Source organism: Ixodes scapularis, unplaced genomic scaffold (assembly GCF_016920785.2).
Source record: "Ixodes scapularis isolate PalLabHiFi unplaced genomic scaffold, ASM1692078v2 PGA_scaffold4__175_contigs__length_147842914, whole genome shotgun sequence".
Classification (NCBI taxonomy): domain Eukaryota; kingdom Metazoa; phylum Arthropoda; class Arachnida; order Ixodida; family Ixodidae; genus Ixodes; species Ixodes scapularis.
In genome coordinates, this window is record NW_024609879.1 from 98,948,910 (window position 1) to 98,970,825 (window position 21,916).

The window sequence follows — 21,916 nt, forward strand, 5'->3', positions numbered from 1 at the left end:
GTTGTTGTTGTTGTTGTTTTATTTTTATTTTTTTTTCGAGAAAAATATACTACTTAAAGGATATCCTCAAGTTGAATGGAAAGAACAAAGACCTAAAAGCAAATGCTTTGATAATTTTATGTAGTCACGAGACGGTAATGTGTTTCGGACATTTCTTAGGCAACCATGGAAAAACGCGAACTGCGATATACCCAAGATTATCAATAGCAATCGGTTTCGCCAACACTATATCTCGACTTATAGATAGTGTGTCTCTTGCATGGTGCGCTTAATACTGGTAAAATATTGTGAACTTGAGAAACTTCCCTGATGATTTTCACACTTTATTCGGTAGACATTAGTCATTAAGAGCTTTTGTGCATAAGAAATATAACTCCCCGCGCTTATAATGTTGACGACAGTGATGCATTGTTCCGTAGCCAAGCGCTTTCTCAGAACCTAAGCATACAAAAACAGCAGGACTCTGATGAGTCTGGAATGGCGAACTAGGAAAGAGAGGTGCAGCGATCCCTCGCTTCTCACGGCCAACAAGAGCGGTCCATGAGAATATATAAACAATATCTCGTTTTGGCCAAAGTGCAAGAACCCCTCCACGCTAAGATTTTTATGCTAGTCTTAGTTGCAACAATTCATATTTCCATTTACCGGACTTATATGCATGGTGCACACTGAGTGAAGGGCTATGGGTAAAGTACCCAGCACCTCCACCAGAACATACAATGACAGCTGAGCATGGCCTGGAACTTTCGAGAATAATAAATAATAAGAAAAGACAGGACTGGAACAAGCATCCGTGACAATATAACAAAACTGACAGAAGAGAGACTACCCTGACCACTAAAGAAGCTTTTAGTGGCCTTCTGTCCGAATAAATCCTCTCCTTCGGGGTTCGGCGACTGCCGTGGACGAGCTGAACTGAAATGGATGTGGGACCACTTTTCTGGTCACGAGCCGCTACGGACTGTCGTCGCAAAGTAACGTGAACGGTTGACTTGGGTAAGTAACACGCGCAATGAAATGTCCATACGGCTTGCAATTCGCGTAACGAGTGATGATGAAACCTTTGTGTCGACGAAGCGTGCGCAAGACCAGCGGAATCAATACGAACTGCAACACCTGTGCTCCGTGAAAGTGCTCGTCTACGCCGGAAAAATTTTGGAAGCAGCACAGCATCATTTAACACGGCACGGGAACTACCAGCTTTAAGGTGCGCCGCAAAACCAAAGTGAGCCTTCGGTCATTTGAACGAAGCTGCACCACGATTGCACACTGCCAAGCTCGACTCACGCAATTTCCGTCGCTGTTTATATTGCACACGCTTCACTGCAGACCTCGAATATTCCGATGGTCAACGAGAGCACAGAAACGTAGCCTTAAATTTTATCCTACCGGTATCCGAATCAATCCGAGGTCCGAGCAACGTAGGGCAGATTGTCTCTTCCGTGGCCATATCCGCGTCGGTCACCAGCGAAATGCACACCGTTCCTCCGTATTTTCACCTTATACCTACGACAGACACCACGCTGAACTCTGAAGTCGCTTTCGACCGGCCTCATATGACGGTTTCCGCGTTTTGAAATCAACTCGCCGAGACAAACGACAACCAACAAAGCATCCAACAAGCCCCGGCCCAGCTGGGGCCAGCCCCTGCATGGGCGCTGCCATCTTTCCTGTGACGTCACGTATTTGGTTTGGTCATGTGACGAGTGGTCAAATTTGCGTACGATGGCAGCTGCCTTATGGGGGTCACTTTCGAGTGCAGACCGGACCCTCGGTTTATCGCTCTAAGCCCCCTACCTCGTTCTATTATACACACATGTAGACACATTACGCATACTACAAGCATCAGCTGAGCATAAATTGAGCGTGCACATGCATCGCACATACAAACATCAATACAACAGCACACTAACCCGATCACTACTCCCGAACTCGGCGTTTCCGTCTTTTATACTGGTCGTTTGAACGTACGGAATTTCTCGGTGACTCCCTAAGCAATAAAAAATATTCCCAACATGTTGATTTTATTCCAGCAATGTCATACATCTGAGATTATTTATAATGGCTCAGGGGATGAATCTCTTATTAAAAACAAAACGCTCGATCATACCGTAATTATTTTAAAGCCAATAAATCGAGCCGCTCCAATGCGATTCCAAGCCATGAGTTTGTTTCCCCGCACGACCCTTCACGGCCAGTATTTATATTGTAGTGTTTGTTTTTCTATTTGTGTTGTTCGCGCACGGCTGCAATTGCCGTCTTGAATTAATCTATGTATAACGGATATTCACTCAGCTGGAAGTGATGCTTCACAGGCAGAGAAATCGCTTTTCGATCAACTTGAATGCAGTCAAAGCCACGATTTGCGGCAGGTGTTAAGCGTACGGAGCTACGCCGTGGCGAGCTCGAAAACTTCTTGCGCTCATCCCAGCGCACCACTTAGAGGGCAGTTTCTCCAGAAACCGTAGTATATTTAAACAGCAAAATAAAGGATAGTTTCTTTTTTTTCGATTTTACCCGTCTTTTTTTTTTTTTTTGTGTGGTAAAATTTTACTGTAAATATACGTACTTTCCGTCATAATCTCGAACTGCTAGGTCTTTCCCCCAAAGCGCAATCGCTCTCGGGGACCGACAGTCACACTGGCCGCTGTACGATAGGAGCTTACCGTTCAGACCAACGTTGCAACATGACTATTCGCACCTCGATCGACTGCACTTAATTCCTCAAGCGGTCTTGAACTCTTTAATGTGAAGCGGAATATCAACCTGCGACACCCCGCCCCCTCCGATCACGGCCCGACCAGCGGCATCAATGCCCGACAGTTTACGTCATCTCATCTGATGTGTTCGCGTATCACCCAAGGTACCTTGTATCACCACTGATACGCGAACACACGGTCACATCGGCGATAATTCCAGTCTTCTGTTCACTCGAGCACTATATAGCTCCTACAAAGCAGAGTAGCGCAATCCTTTAATCCGCGTGTTTCGCCGACAACATGACCGACAGAGCAGCTCGGCGCGAGTCACGTGGTACTCAGGGTTCCAGGAGGCGGCCCGCCCTATGGGAGAACACATGTAGATCGACTCAACACGGCTGATTAAAAAATAAACGCCAAGTTCACACTTTTCAAAACTAGTCTGTCGTGAAGTTGGTAAAACAATAAACACTTTATCAAAGTTGTAATATTATTGGATGCGTGTGAAAATTTTGCGAAGGCAATTTCCAAGCAATGGCGTTTGAAGCAGACGATTGTTTGACGCAGCGGAGATGGACTTTATGGATTGGCCGGAGCGGGTCACGTGAACGGTGTGACGTCGCCGCGTCGTCTGCTGCATGATGCTGTTCAGGCAATGTTTAAAAAAAAAATTAAGTTATTTCATGGCGCACAACTTAGCGCAAATTATTGTAAACTATTCCCTTATTGTATCAAAAACTATTGTCGTTCCATAGATCGCCAAAATAATCAGGAAGCAGCGATTTACTCCCGTTCCCCATGCATTTGTGGCCGGAGTTGGAACCCCCGAGCGTTCGCCGCTAGTCGCCGAGAGACGGCGTTCTAGATTGCGGTACTCTGCTCCGAAGGAGCTATATAGTGCTCTACTGTTCACTACGCACAACACTGCCATCACGATGTTGCTGCTATGTTGCTGACACGCAGAAATACAGAACCACGTTGAACGCCGGTTGGCTCTCGGCACGGGAAAACAGAACCGAACTCAGCACGGAAGGCACCCAGGCAGCCGGAAGGAAAACCTGCCTGCCTTGGACGCAGTTCCTGCGATTTCCATAACGTCAAAAACATCGAAACAGTTCCGCGTGGTTCCGCTACTGTAGTTCCGCGTGGGCCCCGCAATCAAGAGACGGCCGTCTTACCCAGTGTACGCAGGGGCGGATTTAGAGGGGGGGTCCGGATGTCCTGACCCCCGTCTTGATTTCTGCATGTGTAAAAATTAGGGCGTAAAACGAGAAAGAGGGGGAGAGGGTTCCTAAACATATGGCACGCTGACCAACAGTTGACCCCCCCCCCCCCCCCTCCTCAGGAAATTCCTGCATCCGCCCCTGAGTGTACGTAGCGCTCCTGGCACTGCTCCGGAACTTCGCTGTCTCTAGCGGCTTCGTGTGCTTGTTTGATAAAATTAGTGCTAAAAACGTCAATGCAACCAAAATGTTCTCCACGTTTCGACTAGAAGACGGAATTACAGGCGGCCTTCGCTGCCACTGAAGCTCAATCGACTCAACAACATTTATTTAACAACGTGCGCAACGTGCTCGAAAAACGAAACCGAAAGAAGATGAGTCGAGAGGGCGAAAGCTTTTTCCCGTCTGCCTGGAGAAGGAGGAAAACGTCTCGTTCCTCCCTTCTTCTCGTGTCCGCTTGGGGGCCCGTCAGTAGAAGGGCAGACGTGCCGTTGCTAACTTTTTCACCCATTTTTTCTTAGAGTGCGTCTCCTTCCTTCCGGGGCTCCCGCGCCCTGGCTCGCCGGTCACCACTTCGGCATGAGAGACCCCTCGTTTTTCCGCAGGCCGACGCAGGCACTGCTCTTCTTTATTTTCTCGGGTGACCGCTTTTATTACAACAGAGCGGCAGACAACGGATGAGAGGAGAGCCACGTGACTGCCGCCCCGCTGCGGCGAGAGGCCGAAACACACTTTTTCCGAGGAAGTGTGTTTCGGGTCCTCGCCGCTGCGAAAGCTGCGCGCTGACGTCCAGGTTCCTCCAGAGCCGTGTATTGGGAGAGTTCGGCGAATAGGCGGAGCAAAGGCCGCCGCCAGCGCCGAATATTCTCCCCGCCTTAGAGCGTAAACTAAATTTGTGACACAGCGTCGACCAATCAGGAGACCGCGACGTCACAATATTGCAAACGACATTTAAAGTGTGAAATAGAAGCGTTCAATCTCGGCCTCTCTGCTCCATCTCACAAATGTCTGCAGTAAAGACAAAGGCGCAGGCGCGTGAGCCTAGCTCAGCAAAACGCTTTTGTTTGTACAAGAACTCGTGCATAGGAGGCACTTTCCAAAGTCACGCGCTCGTGCCCATGCCTTTGTCTGCACTGCTGATGTTGGCTTGCTAGAACAGCCTCCCGAGACTGGCTGAAAGAAAACAGTGCAAAGGGAGGGACGCGCGAGCGTCTTCTAGAGGGTGTAGTGGCACGAGCGGCGCCCGCTTTCAATGGGCCACGTGAAGACGGTCAACGTAGATGCCGCGAGTGGCGCTGGAGTTCCGTGCCCTATAGAGTGCCTTCATACACACGCGCGCTTTTGCTTGAGTGGTGACATCTCAGCCATTTTCACGCCCAATCGTTTTTTTATGCATATTAAAGTGCGCGCAATATGGTGTTCCTCAGCTCGAGCGCGCAGCTTTGGCTAATGCATAGTCGCCATTTTATCGCCCAAGTCACGCACCGAGTGCGCGAGAGTGTCACGCGCTGGCACATTCAGTGCAACAATGGATGTCTTCACCCTGAGACAGACAGACATCTAGGCACCCTAGTGCCCTATAGGAGAATTTGTGGCAGATGGCAGATGTGCGATGAGTGAAGAAGACGACGAAGCTGAGGCGGTACGCTTCTCCCAAACGTAGCACCGTAGCACTTTTCTTTGCGGTGTAGTGGTGAAGAGTCTTCCTCGTTCCGTTGCCGTCTCGGTCATAAATGCAAGGGAAAAGACGGACGTACACACTGCTTCGCGTCGGGATGCAAGTCGGGCTATCCGGTCAACAAGGGCAGCCACCAGCGATCGTAAGCCGTCGCTGTTTCGTGCGCCGAAGGAGGAGTCGCGCAGACTACAGGGGGGGGGGGGGGGGGGGGGGGGGGGATCTTAATCGAGAAGATAAACGCCTCGCCGAGACATCAGCAGTGTGCGAGAGACATTTTGAACCGCGCCTTATCCTTCGGGACTATGTGCACATCGTCAGTGGCGAAGAGGTTAGGATTCTATGTCGCAATATATTGTGACTATTTTGTAGTATTTTTGCGTACGTTGATGGATATCTGTCATGTGCTTGCTGTGTGTGTCGATGAAGTAAGTGTATTACCACTTTTGAGAATCCATAAAGCAGTGAGTTGAGAATAAATTGTTTTCTTTTTCATATTAGGGGTTGTTGAATTTTGTGTTCATATCGTATTTTAATGCTCATTTTTAATACTCCCAATCGAGGTATTTTTTCATCATAAACTGCCCACAAAAGACAATTTGCTATATGTTCGCCAGTTGCTGTGGCACCTTGGCCGTTCCCAAACGCGCTCCGCCTTGCACCTTACACAACGCTGGTCCCTGCATCGGCAACACGATGACAAAAAAAGAATACACCAGTTTATTGTTCCTCTCACCATTAAAAAAGTGAGAAACTTATTGAGATTTATTCGTCTATTTTTCCTTGTTATATCAGTATCGCGTGGTTTCTTTCGCAGCTATTAAGTGCAGCCCAAGTGATCGCGTTGCTGAACGACCTGTCAGTATTGGGAAGGGGGGGGGGGGGGGGGTCGATATTAACCAAATTATTTCCATCAAAAACACGCAAATAATAAAAGTAGAGGATAGCACACACTCTAGAGGCATTAGTGCAAAGAAAAACCTATAATTTTTCACATTAGCACTTGTTCTGCGTCGCTAAAAGCTCCAGTCGAACCACAGTCGTACACGCCGAGCAGCGCCGACGACGAGGCTGACGGGGGCACGTTCCTAATATCTAGGAAAGACGAGACGAGGCCATGTCCGCTGGACCCTAGACATGAAGCGCGTGTGTCACCGGCGCTTCGCTCTTCTTTATTCATGCTTCTTGCCACAGTTCCTAGGGCTCAGAACAGCAGCGCTACGGTGTCGTCTATGCGCAAAATCTTCACGCGGTGGCCGCCGCTCTTACCACTACAACTCTCTAGAACACCGTAGCTGAGACGCTGTTTCTAGAAAGTCGGCCCTGGTTTCGAGCGTACGCTTGTTTATTCTACACTTGAATATTGGCGTGACTAAAATTGCACATGCACAAAGTTTTCAGTCACCGAAAGCTAAACTTTTTCACTCTAGCAACGCTAAAACGGCTCAAATTAGTCGTGTCACATATTTAGAGCACACGACCACCGCTAGGGGCTGTTTCGCGGCCTGTGGTTGGCCCCGAGATGCTCGCCTATTCAAACCAATGTATGTCCAAACTCTCTCAATAAACGGTTCTGGGTTCCCCGAGAAATGGTTCTTTGGTGCTCTGTGCTACCAGATCCTCGCGCTGCTCCAAATCGGCGACCGGGCACTCTATGGCTCCGTCGTCGAACTGAGTGCTTGGTGAGTATTTGCGACGTGCGCGATCGAAAGCGTCGCTGTGGTCGGCATGCCATGGTTGGCCGAATGCTGACTATGACGTCAGCAAAGATTTTCTGATCGACGGAAATAAGAGGAATGTATGAACTTCAATTTTGACGGTGTTGGCAAAGTTGGTTTCAGAGCGCTATGATTTTAAGCTTCCAACATGATCATTACAAACACCATCGAACTCGTTGTTCACTAAGTCATGACGTCACGAGAGGAAACCAAGAGAGGGCGCCACCGTAATATCTCGCCGCTAATAGCGGAGGCTATCTTCTTCTTCTTCTTCTTCTTGTTGTGAGGTCCAGAGAAGGAAAGGGAAAGCCGGGAGAGATGTTGGCCTCCTGTACGGGGCGAGTCGCTACCCGGCTTGGGGAAGGGGGAGGAGCCGTAGGTGGCTAAAAGAGATAGTGTGGAAATTTGGAAACCAGTCCAATAATGTGATGGGGGTTTGGCACAAGTGTGGGTTTCAATTTAACAACCTTGCTGTTTGCGGTGTCTGGTATTTGATCAAAGACGGTCTGCCAAACCAGTCTCACTCAAAAAATCCAAGAGGTCTTTGTAAGCCCTCTGGACAAGCCGACGTGGGGCTTCTGGGATGAGGAGTTCCCGAGTGTTGGAGGAAGGAAGTCCATTGAAAGTGTAGCGTTGAAACAAGGTTTTACGCTCTTCTTCGTATTCTGTGCATACTAGTAGCACGTGTTCAATGTCCTCTAGGGCTCCACAGTGTAGGCAATCAGGACTATTGACTCGTTTAAGTTTGTGCAGAGTTGACCTTGTGTTTGCGCAGTTTGCCCTCAGCCGATGTAACATTGACGCTTGTTCTCTTGACAGCTTGCGGGGGATTGCTGGAGGGGGCCGTCCTTCAGCCGTCTCTCGGTGTGGGTGGCGCTTCTGGTAGAAATTTCGTATAAATCGCCATGCTTCGTTGTACCGGCGAAGGGAAATGGTTGGGGTCTCAAGTCCATGGGCCTCAGTAGCGAGGGCATCCGCCTTCTCATTTCCCGCAATTCCAGTGTGCGCAGGACACCACTGAAAAGCAAGTTGCCAACCCTTTCTTTCAGCCGACCTGGCAGATGCTACAGTTGTTGCAGTTAATGGAGTGCCTGTCTCGGGGTTCCGGAGAAGATGAAGAGCAGATTTCGAATCTGTGAGGATGACTGCTCTCCCTGGCGTTCCACTTCGCACTAGGAGCTCCAAAGCCCGCCAAATAGCCACCAGCTCCGCAGTAGTAGAGGTTGTGGCGAAGTTTAGTCTGTCTGCAATGCAGACGTTGTGAGTTGGGATGAAGACTGCTGTCGTGGTAGTTCCTGTCGCCGGACTAGTGGAGCCGTCGGTGTATACTTGCAGCCATCCAATATACTCTGTGTAAAGTAGTTCCTGGGTCAAAAGGCGAGAAATTGTCCCAGAAACACTCGCCTTGCTATGCATGTAAGGGAGAGTTTCACTTATCGTCAGTGGCACTTCTAGATGGGGCTGCGGGGGTGGAGGGATATGTCCGGGCGGTCCTATAAGATCTTCGAACTGTCTAGCCAAATAGCCAAAGCGGGAGTTGGGGCGGTCAAGGATGTGTGAGAGTAGTGAACTCCCAGAGGACACACCATGAATTCTCGCAAGGTGACGGCAGGCGCGCTCATCAGCCCGGAGAAAAACAGGCCATTCCTCGGCAGCAACGAGTGTGGCAACGTTTCCCGCGTATCGCGGCAGTCCGACGCACATCCTTAGTGCCACACGGTGAAATGTTTCAACATCACGTTGTTGTGCTGGTCCGATGTTGAGAAGTGGCAAAGTATAATGTAGGCGGGAAAGGATTAAACCTTTATATAACTGAAGGAGGGCGTGTTGTGGTGTTCCCCAGGCATGGCCGCGGAGGCACCGTAGAACTCCGAGAAGGCTGCGGCACTTGGAGAGAACTTTGCGGACTTCCGGTCTCCAGGTTACCCGATCATCCAACAACAATCCAAGATATCTATGTGTCCTCACTCTCTTGACTGGCATCCCAGCCATCTTGAGCTGCAGCGCTCGTTCGGGGGGGCGTCCTCTCGGACGGTAAAGCAGCGCTGCTGTTTTCTCAGGGGAAAGTGTCAGTCCGAGTTTTTCGATGGCAATGCAGATTGTATCGAGTGCTTCTTGGAGTTGACAACGAATCTTCCTTGCCCTTCGAGTTGGGCCAGCGCACCAAAGAGCCACATCATCCGCATAGATGGATATCTGTACAAGGAACGGTCCCTGCTGGCGAAGTGAGCTTGGTAGCGTTGCCATGGCCACATTGAAAAGTAAAGGACTAAGGACACTTCCCTGTGGAACGCCCTGAGTCACAGTACGTGGACTGCTAAGCGCTCCCGGGACCCTGACCCGAATCGTTCTATTAGAGAGAAATGCCTTAATATATTCAAGCATTTTCCCTTTTACTCCGAGATGTCTGAGGCGCTGGAGGATAACAATATGCGGAAGTGTATCAAATGCCCGCTTTATGTCTAAGAACACACAGTGAAGCATGTTGCGGCGTGCTTTTGCCTCTTCGAGTGCAGATGCCAAGTCGCCCATTGCGTCTGCTGTACACCTCTTCGCACGAAATCCTGACAGCTGGTGTGGCAGCGCATGTGATTGCTCTAGGTGCCATGTCAGGCGTCTCAAGACCAGGCGCTCAAGTATCTTTCCCAGGCAGCTTGTCAGGGACACAGGTCTATAGGATGAGGAGGAGTGGCTCGTCTTACCGCATTTCAATACCGGAATTACGATTGATTCTAGCCAGGTCATAGGCAGAATGCCTGTTCTCCATATCGAGTTGAGTGTCTCTAAAAGGTGTGGATGATAAGCTTGGTCTATGTTTTTCAATGCTTGATACGTGATTCCATCTGGCCCGGGTGCACTTCGGCGTTTGCAGTGTCGGAGCACATATTGCAGTTCAAAGATGGTGAAGTCGTCATCTGCTGTGGATGCTTCAGAAATGGAAGGGCCTATCAGCTCTTGGGGTAAAGCCACGGCTGGTGGAGGAAGGGGGCACGCAAATTCATCAGCTAGCAGTTCTGCCGTTTCAGTCATGGTTTTGTCGTTCCTGATGGCGAGTGCTGCAATTGGGTGACAAGGGACCTTCGCAGCTGCCAAGGCGCCAACTAACCGCCAAGCTTGCGCGGCTCCCCTCGGATTCCCGAAGGAAATACATAGTGCTAATAGTGCTATTAGCGGCGAGATGTTTTGGTGGCGCCCTCCTATGGTTCCCTCTCGTGACGTCATTACCTTGCGAACAACAAGTTCAATGGTGTTTGTAAATAGCATGGTGAAAGATTGAAATCATTGCGCTCTCAAAGCAACACTTCCAACACCGTCAAGATTAAAGTTTTTACAATCCTCTTATTTCCGTCGATGATAAATCCTTTCCTGACGTCATAGTCAGCATTCGGCCAATCGTGGAAGGCCGACCACAGCAACGCTTTCGATCGCGCACGTCACCAATACTACGTTTTATCTTATGCTGTACCGCAAACAAGGCTAGAAGCGCGAGCTCATAGCGTTGGCAGACGCTCTTAAGTTGTTGTGTGTTGGCAACCGAGGATATCCAGGGATGCCGGTGAACTGGTGCACGCGCGCAGGCACGAGACGTTCGACTGCTCTGGCCCCAACCCGGTCGGTTGTGCCCGCTGTATGCTGTAATGTATATATTATGTAAAGATTAAATACACAACATTGGCGACGAAGTGGAGTCAACCTGCGGCGGAAGACCTTCTAGAGCGCCGTTCACGGCGCCATGGCAGAAGCAAGGGCATCAGCGGCGCCGGCATTCGGCGGCATCGAAGAGTTCGCACCGAGCACCGGTGCAACATGGCCACTGTACCACGAAAGACTTGAGTTCTACTTTATCGCAAATGAGATCAAGTCAGCCGAGAAGAAGCGTGCAATCCTGTGCACGGTCTGCGGGGCGGCAACGTACGCCATCATTCGTTCACTCTGCTCACCGGCTCTACCTTCCGAGACGAGCTACGACGACATCGTCTCGCGACTGGCGGCCCACTTCAACCCGAGGCCGTCCGCCATTGTTCAGCGTTTCCAGTTCGGGAAGTGCGACCAGCGTCAAGGAGAAAGTATCGCCGACTACATCGCCGAGCTTCGTCGCCTGTCGGAGCACTGCGCTTTCGGGCCAACGTTGGACGACATGCTCCGAGACAGGTTAGTCTGCGGCCTCCGGGAAGAGTCCCTTCAGCGACGGCTTCTCTCCGAGCCGGAACTAACCTTCGCGGTGGCCAAAGAGAAGGCGATAGCAGCAGAGTACGCCCACCACCAGACAGAAAAGATCAGGGGGGCGTCCGCAGAGAGCAGCGATGTGTGTCGTGTTGGTAAGCAAATGGCTCCGAGAGCTAAGCCTAATGCCGAGGCAGCAAGAGGAAGGACTGCGTCGAAGTCACAGCAAGACGCTGGCAAGTGTTTTCGCTGTGGAGGGTCACACGCACCAGACGAGTGTCGTTTTCGACACGCACAGTGCCACTTTTGCAAGCAGCGGAGCCATATCGTGAAAGTTTGTCGACGAAAAGCGAAACAGTTCTCACCGACGCCTAGGCCTACAGGTGGCAGCCGCCAGAACGGCCGGCGGCGCGACAGTGAAACAGCGGATGTTTTCGGCATCTTCAAAATGACTGCCGAGGAACCTGCTATCCGCGTGGTCGTAGAAGTGAACGGGAACCCTCTCGAGATGGAAGTCGACTCAGGAGCGGTGTGCTCCGTGATCAACGAGAGAACTATGCGTCAGCTGCGGTTGTCCAAGCACAAGCTGCGACCGTGTGAACTACGTCTTCGCACGTACAACCAGCAGGAATTGAAGGTGCTAGGCTCCGTGATGCTCCAAGTCACCTATAAAGGGCGTCAAAAACGACTGCGGCTCGTCGTGATCAAGGGAGCAGGCGTAGGCTTGCTTGGCCGAGACTGGTTCAAGGCTCTTGGGCTTGAGCTGAGAGTCAATCAGCTGGAAGAAGCAACGAACAATCAGAGCCCGTCCAGCGCAGCAGTGCTGAGTCGTCACGCCGACGTTTTCCAACCAGGTCTAGGCAAGAGCAAGGGACCACCAGTTCGAGTCGAAGTGGAACCGACTGCCCAGCCCAAGTTTTTCAAACCGCGTCCAGTTCCCTTTGCCTTACTACCAAAAGTGGATGAAGCCTTGGACAAGCTCATCAGGCAAGGCATTTTGGAACCGGTCCGACATTCCAGTTGGGCGACTCCAATAGTACCTGTGGTAAAAAAGGATGGCACAGTGCGAATCTGTGGCGACTACAAGAGTACGGTAAACCCTGTGGTCCGTTGGGAAAGCTACCCCCTACCCACACCTGAGGAACTTTTCGCGAAGCTGGCAGGCTGTGCAAGGTTTTCCAAGCTTGATTTAGACCAAGCGTACCTGCAGCTGACAGTTGACAGTGAGACAGCTGACCTTCTCACCTTCACCACACACCGTGGACTTTTTCGTGTCACGCGCCTACAGTTCGGAGTAGCTGTTGCAGTCGCTATTTTTCAGAGGTACATGGAAGAGCTGCTGCAAGGGCTGGAAGGGGTGCAAGTTTTTCTCGATGACATCCTGGTAGGCGGTAAAGATGAAGCCGAGCACAACACCCGTCTGCAAGCTGTGCTTCAAAGAATTCAAGACGACGGTGTCCGGCTAAAAAGGGACAAGTGGGTTTTTGGAGTGGATGAAGTTGTATTCCTAGGATACAAGGTCAGCAAGGCAGGAATACAGCCGACAGACGACAAGGTCAAGGCTATCCATGGGGCACCCGAGCCAAAATGCAAGAAGGAGTTGCAAGCGTTCCTAGGGGCACTCAACTTCTACAACAGGTTCCTACGGGGAGCGGCACACACTTTGGAGCCCTTGTACAGGCTGCTCGACAACGGCCATAAGTGGAGATGGACTACGCAGGAAGCAAAGGCTTTTCTGCAGGCCAAGCAGCTACTGCAGTCTTCGGACGTCCTTGCCCATTACAGTGTCCACCAGCCACTAGTCATGGCATGTGATGCCTCTCCGTACGGACTTGGGGTGGTACTCAGCCACGTTGATAGCGAAGGCCGGGAGGTACCGGTAGCCTATGGCTCTCGAACTATGACAGCTGCCGAAAGGAGCTACGCACAGACAGACCGGGAAGCTCTGGCGATAGGTTTTGGAATACGAAAGTTCCACAAGTTCATCTACGGTCGGCATTTTCGGATCGTGACCGATCACAAACCTCTACTGGGACTCTTGCATCACGCAAAACCGATGCCTCAAGTGCTGTCGCCGAGGATGTTGCGATGGTCGTTGATGTTGTCGGCTTACGACTACGAGCTGGAGTACAGGCCTGCTCATCAGCTCAGGAACGCGGATGCACTGAGTCGACTGCCTCTAACTGTGGAAGACAGCTCAACTGACGAGAAACTTTTTGAAGTCCGGATGCTGGAGACTGCGCCGGAGATTCCGTGGGATGCCCAGAAGATTGCCCGATGCACCCGGAACGACCCAACCTTGTCCAGAGTTCAACATTGGACGGGGGTTGGATGGCCTCAAGGCAGGCTGCCGGACGAGTTCAAGCCATTTGTTCGACGGCAGCACGAGTTGTCGGAGTATCGGGGATGCCTGCTGTGGGGATGTAGAGTCATCATTCCAGAGCAAGCGAGAGACCAGGTATTGAAGCTGCTGCACACCACGCATCCCGGGATCGTCCGCATGAAGGCGCTTGCCAGAAGCACAGTTTGGTGGCCGGGTATCGACCAAGATATCGAAAGGAAGGTCCGAACCTGCCTGCCCTGCCAGGAGACAAGGCCGCAACCTGCACGTGCAAGACTGCATCCGTGGGAATTTGCCAGAAACCCATGGTCCCGAATCCACATCGATTTTGCAGGACCCTTCCAAGGAAAGGTTTTTCTTCTGGTGGTGGATGCGCATTCGAAATGGCTGGAAGTCATCCAGATAGCATCCATGTCGTCAGCAGCAGTGTGTCAAAGGCTGCGAGTGCTGTTCGCAACATACGGTGTTCCCGACACTATAGTCTCGGACAATGGGACAGCGTTCGTCTCACAAGAATTTGAAGAATTTTTGCAGAGAAACCAGATCCGGCACGTTAAGGTGGCGCCATATCATCCATCGTCAAATGGCCAAGTGGAGCGCATGGTCCAAGAAACTAAACAAGTCCTCAGGCGCATGGAAGGAGGAGACATGGCCACCAAGTTGGCCCGATTTCTTTTGAGTCAGCATATTCTCCCGCACTCAACGACCGGAAAGAGTCCGGCGGAATTGTTGATGGGTCGGAGACTCCGTACTGCACTGGACCGGCTTCACCCAGGCCTACAAGCAGAGATGGTGGACAAGCAAGAGGAACAAGCGCTGCGGGGAAGACAAGGTGTACGCGAATTCGAGCCGCGAGCACCAGTCTTCATCCGCAATTATTTAGCAGGCCCCAAGTGGCTTCCCGGTATCATCACTGAGATCACCGGTCCGGTGTCTTACAAGGTTCGCACCATCGACGGTCGTTTCTGGAAGCGGCACGTGGACCAAATCCGGAGACGGGAGTGGAGCACATACCTAGACGAGGAGGAGCCTACGACAGAGCTGTCACCTCAGCAGCTCTCCTTACCAAGCGAGCCATCGCTTAGGAATGAATCGGTGGAAGAGTGCCCACCATCTACGAGTCAAGCGGACTTCCCTGAGGAGTCAACCCCAGTGGCAACACCTCCAGCTTCCCCACAACGTTCACCTGCTTCACCCGATGAACCGAGGCACCAAACAGTGTTGCCAACTTCAGCGCCTGCGCAAGAACAGTCAAATCGTCCCCAGCGACAACGGCGACGTCCCGACTACCTAAAGGACTATGTGACCTAGGGGGGAGGGATGTTGTGTGTTGGCAACCGAGGATATCCAGGGATGCCGGTGAACTGGTGCACGCGCGCAGGCACGAGACGTTCGGCTGCTCTGGCCCCAACCCGGTCGGTTGTGCCCGCTGTATGCTGTAATGTATATATTATGTAAAGATTAAATACACAACATAAGTCACGAGAGCTTGTGCCGCCGAGATGTGCCCCAGAGCAAGGAGCTCGCGCTTACAGGCTTTTCTGCGGTACATGATAAGGTGAAACAGGCGCAAAGGCCCTTGTCTCTACTCACTATACGAACCCGTTTGAACACGAACGCTGGCGTTAGGCGCCTGAAGAGTGAGTGGAGACAAAAGCTGCTAGCGTTGCGTCTACTCACGAATCATTCCAGTCAGAGCTCAGCGTTCTGGCGCCCCCTCTCATCTCCTCCTCCCCGCCTCTCTTTCTCAATCTCTAGCCGTGTAAGTACCTGGGTGTGATTATTCCGAGCTATCTTAAATGGAATCAACATGTGAGCACAGAAAACAAGCTGTATCAAAGCTAACACCGAATTTGCGAAAAGAAGATCAAGCATTATAAACGGTGAAAACTTAATTCAGTTATCGCAAATAACAATAAAAATAGCTTTCCCCTGGAGCATTTCGTTCCTAAGTAAATACCAGAGTTTATTAAGCTGCCTTTTTTGTGTGTGTGTGTACACACACAAACAAAAGGCAGCTTAATAAACTCTGGTATTTACTTTTGTGTGTGTGTGTACACACACACAAATAGGAAGCTTAATAAACCGGTATTTACTTAGGAACGGAATGCTCCAGGGGAAAGCTATTTTTATTGTTATTGCGATAACTGACACACACAAAAAAGGCAGCTAATAAACTCTGGTATTTACTTAGGAACAAAATGCTCCAGGGGAAAGCTATTTTTATTGTTATTTGCGATAACTGAATTAAGTTTTCACAGTTCATAATGTTTGACCTTTTCGCAAATTCGGTTTTAGGTTTGGTACAGCTTGTTTTCTGTCCCCTGAATGCAACGCAAGCGCTAAAAAAAAAAACTTGCGTGCACATGGGTCATGTCAACACACTTAAAAGAGCCCAGTAAAATACGCTAAAGACTCAATCACACTGCCCCATTTTCTTACGTTAAGTTACGTTACGTATAAGTCACCGAAACATTCGTGTCTCGAATGTCGCGTGTCATGCTTCCCGGTGACTTCAACGTAACATTTCGTAACGTAACTTAACGTAAGAAAATAGGGCAGTGTGAATGAGCCTTAATCAGCCTTAATTCGCTCATTTTAAACAAGCGAAAGCTCGCGCTGAAAAAACCCGGGGATCCTGGGTCTTTTCCTCACTCCTGCCCGTTTCGATCTGGATGAGCATCGTACCGGAGTGCGGTCGTGTATCACTACTGCGTGATGCATGTTAAAGACCCCAGGCTAGCGGTTGTACTGCATTGGCTAAATTTCGCATCTACAGCTGAGACACCAAATGCCCGTTACGGCGTCAAATTTTGCTGGATGCCTTTAGTTGCCTTTAGTGTCTTTTTTCCTCGGAAAAGGTGCCTCCTGTAGGAGGATGGCGGAAAACTCCTGGAAATAGGAGACGCCAGTAGGAATGAGAAAGAACTTGGGAGCATAAGATAAGCCACAGTGAATACGAAAGCGATGTCTTTGGGGTTGAATCTAGGACGGCAGCTCACTAGAGCTAATAGGATCTGGCGCCACGCCCACGCATCTTCAGACAGAAGCTTCCTGAAAGCGGAAATCCGAAAAGGGTGGGCTGCAGCTTCGTGCCCATGATGGAGTGTCTTTTTTTCCTCTCTGCTCTAAACCAAGCAAAACAATAAAAAAAAATCGCCGCATTAGGTCTCAAAATAGCTCAAAAATAGCCGCTTACACCGCCACATTTCGATGCCAAATACTTTACAAAGTAGCCGAATTTGGCTAATAATAAACCAAGCTGGTACCTCTGCTGGCATAAATTTATCAGTACAATAACTAACAGCCTAGACGAAATTGCCTCCAATGGTTGCTTAGGCGATATGTATAAGTAATTTTGATTTGTTAATTTCGGGATAGTAAATTTCACGCTTTGGAAAAATTGGTAAGAACAGCCGCTCCAGAACTAAGGTTCACCGTAGAATAACCAAAGGATGGGATCCTACAGTTTCTAGATTTACGTGTGCATGTCGAAAAAAGGTCTTTGTTGAGAATACGGGGGAAAAAATGCGAAACGCAAACTCTCTTAAAGCTGGAGTTATCAAGTCTTTATTGACGAAAGCCATGCGGAATTCGTGCACTCATTGGATGAATCACTCTGTAAAATGACAATGGAAGAAACTGAAGAGTGCTGGGTATGAAGAAAATTTCCTAAAAAGACAACTATAACCTTTTTTTACAGATGAACGTAAAGTAGATAAAGCAGTAAGAAAAAGGTAGCAGTGGACCCGTTTTTCCATGAAACCTCTGACAATTTAAAGGCCTGCGCCAAAAAGTTTGAAATTGATGTTGTTTTTAGGTCAGACTATAAACGAAATTGTCTGACTCCGTTTTAGTCAGGTCAAAAAGTATGTCAGAAGACATATCGGGAACGGTCAGTTCCGTGCCAAGAAAGGGTCGTCCATAAGATACCGCTGGCTTGTGGTTTTAAGTACGTGTGGCAGACGTCAAGATCTGTAAATGATTGGTTACTAAAACAGTAAAGAACTCTAAAAATAAGCGCGTAAAAGTCAGAAATAGCATAACATATGGGGGAAAGTAACAGTTGCACGGCATGTTGGCCAAAGACGAAAGTTTTACACAAAGAGCCTATGATATCAAAGAGAATCGTGTGACAAGAGAAAAGTGTGACCAGAGAAAAACACATTTTTGGAGGCATAAAAAATTAAATGCGTGTTTAATTTTTTTTTTTTTGTGCAGTGTGAACGAAGGGTTTTAATGATTGTGTTTCAAAGGTCAATCGCATTGTTTTGAGCAAAGCATGTGTCTTGGAGGCAAGTTGGTCATGAAATGATGATTGTATCGAGAATGACCGTGGACATTTCTAAGAGGTCATTCTGGGGTATATAAGGAGCGAAAAAAAAATAGCCGATTTAGCTGCGTTTGAGGCGTCTTATGCTGTGCCTTTTTCTTCTACTTCAAAGCTTCCTATATTTTCCCTAACCGCAGTCTCGAGTTTTAAACATCATGATAAATCACATTTGGGCATCAGCTTGCATGAACTCGAAACTTCGCGGAATACTGCCTCGGAGGGCTAATGCTATATTCGGTTTTACGTGCACTCGCCTTGGGCCCTCACTTTACAACTCTGTGATTCATCAGTCGTGCGCCTTAACATTTTATTAGGCTGCCGCGTATCGCGAGACTGCTATATACGGGGCATTTATTTGTTTTTCTTTTTCTTCCAAGTTTAACATATTTGTTTGAAAAAATTCGTGAAACCTACATTTATGCGGTTTGTGCAGATGAGTCATGCGGCCAAGGCTAATCGTTACGATAAGTCAGATAATTAAATAAAATTTGTTAATTAACTTTTGTATTTGTGAGAATAGAGATTTGGTTCCAATAGGAAACTTGCTGAGCGTCATCCGAAGCAGCCACTAAATCAATCATTTTTAGAAACACTATGAGCGCGCGACGCGCTCATAGTGTTTCTAAAAATGATTGATTTAGATGCGCTAAAGTTACCACTCGTTCAGCAGGTACGAGGCTTGGGCTATGAGAAGAGGCGGAAAAATCGCGCGGGCGCCTCCTCGCACCGGTAGCCTTGTTCCTGCTGCACGACTGGTAACTTTAGCGCACTACTGTGCTTCTCACGCGCTGTTATTTTTTTTTTTTTATTACTGATTTAGTGGTTCTTGATGACGCTCAGCAAGTTTCTAATTGAAACCATGTGTCTATTTTTGTTAATTAAGAAGTTAACAAACCTGACCTAATTAGCCGACTGATCGTTACAATTAGCCCCCTATACTATGTCCCCCTGCATATAACTCACCTGCACAAACCGCATAAGTGTAGCTTTCACGACTTTTTTGCAGCGGAGCTGTTAAGGGCTAGTTTCCCAAATTTCGTGTCCGTGAACAAATAAATCTTGACACAACGCTCTGGACAGCTACCGCCATCTATGAGCAACGGTGGTAACCAGACAACCGGTTGTCTGGATGCCGCCGTCGCTCATAGATGGCGGCACATAGTACAGCTCCGCTGCTCTTCCTTCTTCAACAGAGTGGAAAGGCTGAAAGTTTTCACACAAATCTGTCGAGCTTTAACAAAAAAAAGCATGTATATTGCACGACTTTACATTAAAGGGGGACCAGCAGAAATATTCTTCCGCCTGCCGGAAAGTCCTCCTCGCCCTCTTCTTGTATTGTGGCACGGCAAGGCGAGAGGAAAGGTTGCCTTTTGCGCCGGCTTCTTCTGAGAGGATAAGCCGAGAAAATCCCCTTTCTGAGCGACGGGCGATAGGTGCGGCAGCAGCGACCTCGTGACTTACAGGTAGCTTCAGCTCATCTCGCGTAATCTGCCCTATTTTTTGGCTCTCGCCAAGCCTAGCCCCTCGGGGGTAGGTTTTACGGAGCTGCAAGGCTGCGCCCTCGTGGTCACCGAATTTGAGCTGTCGAAGTTTTTTGGTTTAGCCCGTGGCAAACGCATACTTGGAAGCTGCGATGCATCCCCACACCCATTGAAAGAACGTTGCATAGATATTCTCGGTTGATCAAAGAGCTCAACACACATGCGCGAGATGTGGAGACTTGAATATGTAAGAATGACTTACATCTTCACAAAACATTCCATCGTCAAAAAAAAACGGCTTATCACGCTCAAACCTACCTCAAATTGGGATCGATGGAAAAGGAACCGATGTACCAGGCGCGGGCATCTTGTAGAAGGTCTCTGTTTTCTAGCAGCGAGCACAAATTATTGGAGAACTTTAGCAGACTATGTTTTCAGGCCACGCTATATTTAGCGGGAGCTCGCGCTGCGACTTCGATGCATTCGCTGAATGCGCGCGCCTGAAGTGGAGCGGGCCTTTGAGGAGGAGGAGGAAAGAACATTTATTGTCCGACAGAATTGGCATTCTCCCTCCCCCCTCGGCACCAGGCAACACCACCTAGAGGAGAAGGCCAGCACACGCCGCCAGTGACGTCACGGCAGCAGGCTGACGAGCGCCGCGCTATAGAGCTGAGCTGAAGGCTTCGCGCATAGCTTTTACGTCGAAGAAACGCGGGTTTTCGCACAATTTATTTTTTATGAGCTAACGTGAGAGCTGTGAACGCCGAATGATTTAAAGAACCAATTTTAGAACGCAGGAAAATTATTATAACCTAGAATTATTGTAGTCAAATACAAGAAAGTGATACCTTGAGACAGATGCGTTATTTTTTTAAGCGATAAACTGGGTGGTGTAATTATTTCTGAACGACATGGGAGTTGTATAAAAAAAGAATCCTTATGAAATGGCAATATTCGAAGTAGTAGAACCAGATAAAATGAACTAAAGTAACAATTGCATAAGTGACGCAGAGGCCTTTATTTCATTTAATTTTATTCACCTCAAAGGCATCCAAAGACGCATTACATCAGGGGGGATTCGAAAATAAAACAAAAATGTAATTAAACATAAAAAAGACACCAACAAAAAAATGGCAGACACACACACACACACAGCTTATAATTAGCATCTTATTGTTATGATGTAGTTTTACAAATCAAGCCTCAGCTACACAAATTGATGCACATCTTTTTAAATGATATGGGATATCTCTCAGTTACAATATGGTCAGGTAGTTTGTTCTAGTCAGTGTTGCAAAGTACTAAGAAAAGAGGAAAGTGTAAGTACGGCACTGAAATGGTTCAATCTTGCAGGAATTATCTAATAAGGATGCCTAATGATCTAATAAGGATCTAATAAGGAGCTTAGCACTAAGTAGATTGAAAATTGGAATCTGAGTAATATACCATCTTGAAAAAAAAATACAGCTGGGCAATTTTTCGTCTTCTTTTTAGACTAGGAAGATTTATGGCTACCTTTTAAAGCGGAGACACTAGTTTCGGATGAATTATCACTGCATATAAATCTGGCTTTGTTCTGAAGATTCGAGCATCGAGATTAGGTAACTTAGGTGGGGATTCCAAATTATGCTGCACAATCTAATGTTCGGAGGACAAATGTTCTGTATGCGAGTAGTTTTGTAATGGGAGCTAGATCCCTACTGAAATCTCATTTGTATGAGAAATTTCTTTGTCCAATAAACAGATATGAATCATACAAGATATATAAGAACATTTAAGAGCCCTATAAGACCTATATAAGAAACTTGTAAGTTTCTTATATTGTTATTACATCTTGTATGATTCATGTGTTTATTGAACAGAATAATTTTCTCATACAAATGTTTTTTCACAAATTAAGTGTTTTTAGTATGCTATTTGTTATTTGCTCAATCCATGATGATGAGTCTGTAAAATACACGCCCAAATACTTGTACGACAATGCGTGTTCTTATGGCTGGGAAAGTAACAAGTACTGGTTAGTGTTTTAGTGGAGGTCTTAATTACGGACATTTCTTTGCATTTACATGTGTTAATGCTCATCTGCCACAGGGAACACCATGATGATATTCTATCTAAATTGTCTTGGACAATATTGTGATCACTATAGGTGTATTAATTTTCCGGTAAATAACTCAAGCATCAACGAAAAGTCTAATTGTCGATTTAATTGATGATGCTAGGTCATTGATATAAAGTAGAAACAATAGAAGCCAGAGCACACTACCCTTAGGGGCACCTGA

General features: G+C 48.3%; 1 protein-coding gene across 1 annotated transcript; it reads left to right on the top strand.

Annotated features, from left to right (window-relative positions):
* Positions 1–11,927: 11,927 nt before the first annotated feature.
* LOC121837823 (uncharacterized protein K02A2.6-like) lies at positions 11,928–15,131 on the top strand. The gene is made up of 2 exons (XM_042293649.1): positions 11,928–12,359; positions 13,815–15,131. Exons 1-2 carry the CDS (start codon positions 11,928–11,930, stop codon positions 15,129–15,131), a joined length of 1,749 nt encoding a protein of 582 aa, XP_042149583.1.
* The last annotated feature ends 6,785 nt before the right edge of the window (positions 15,132–21,916 follow it).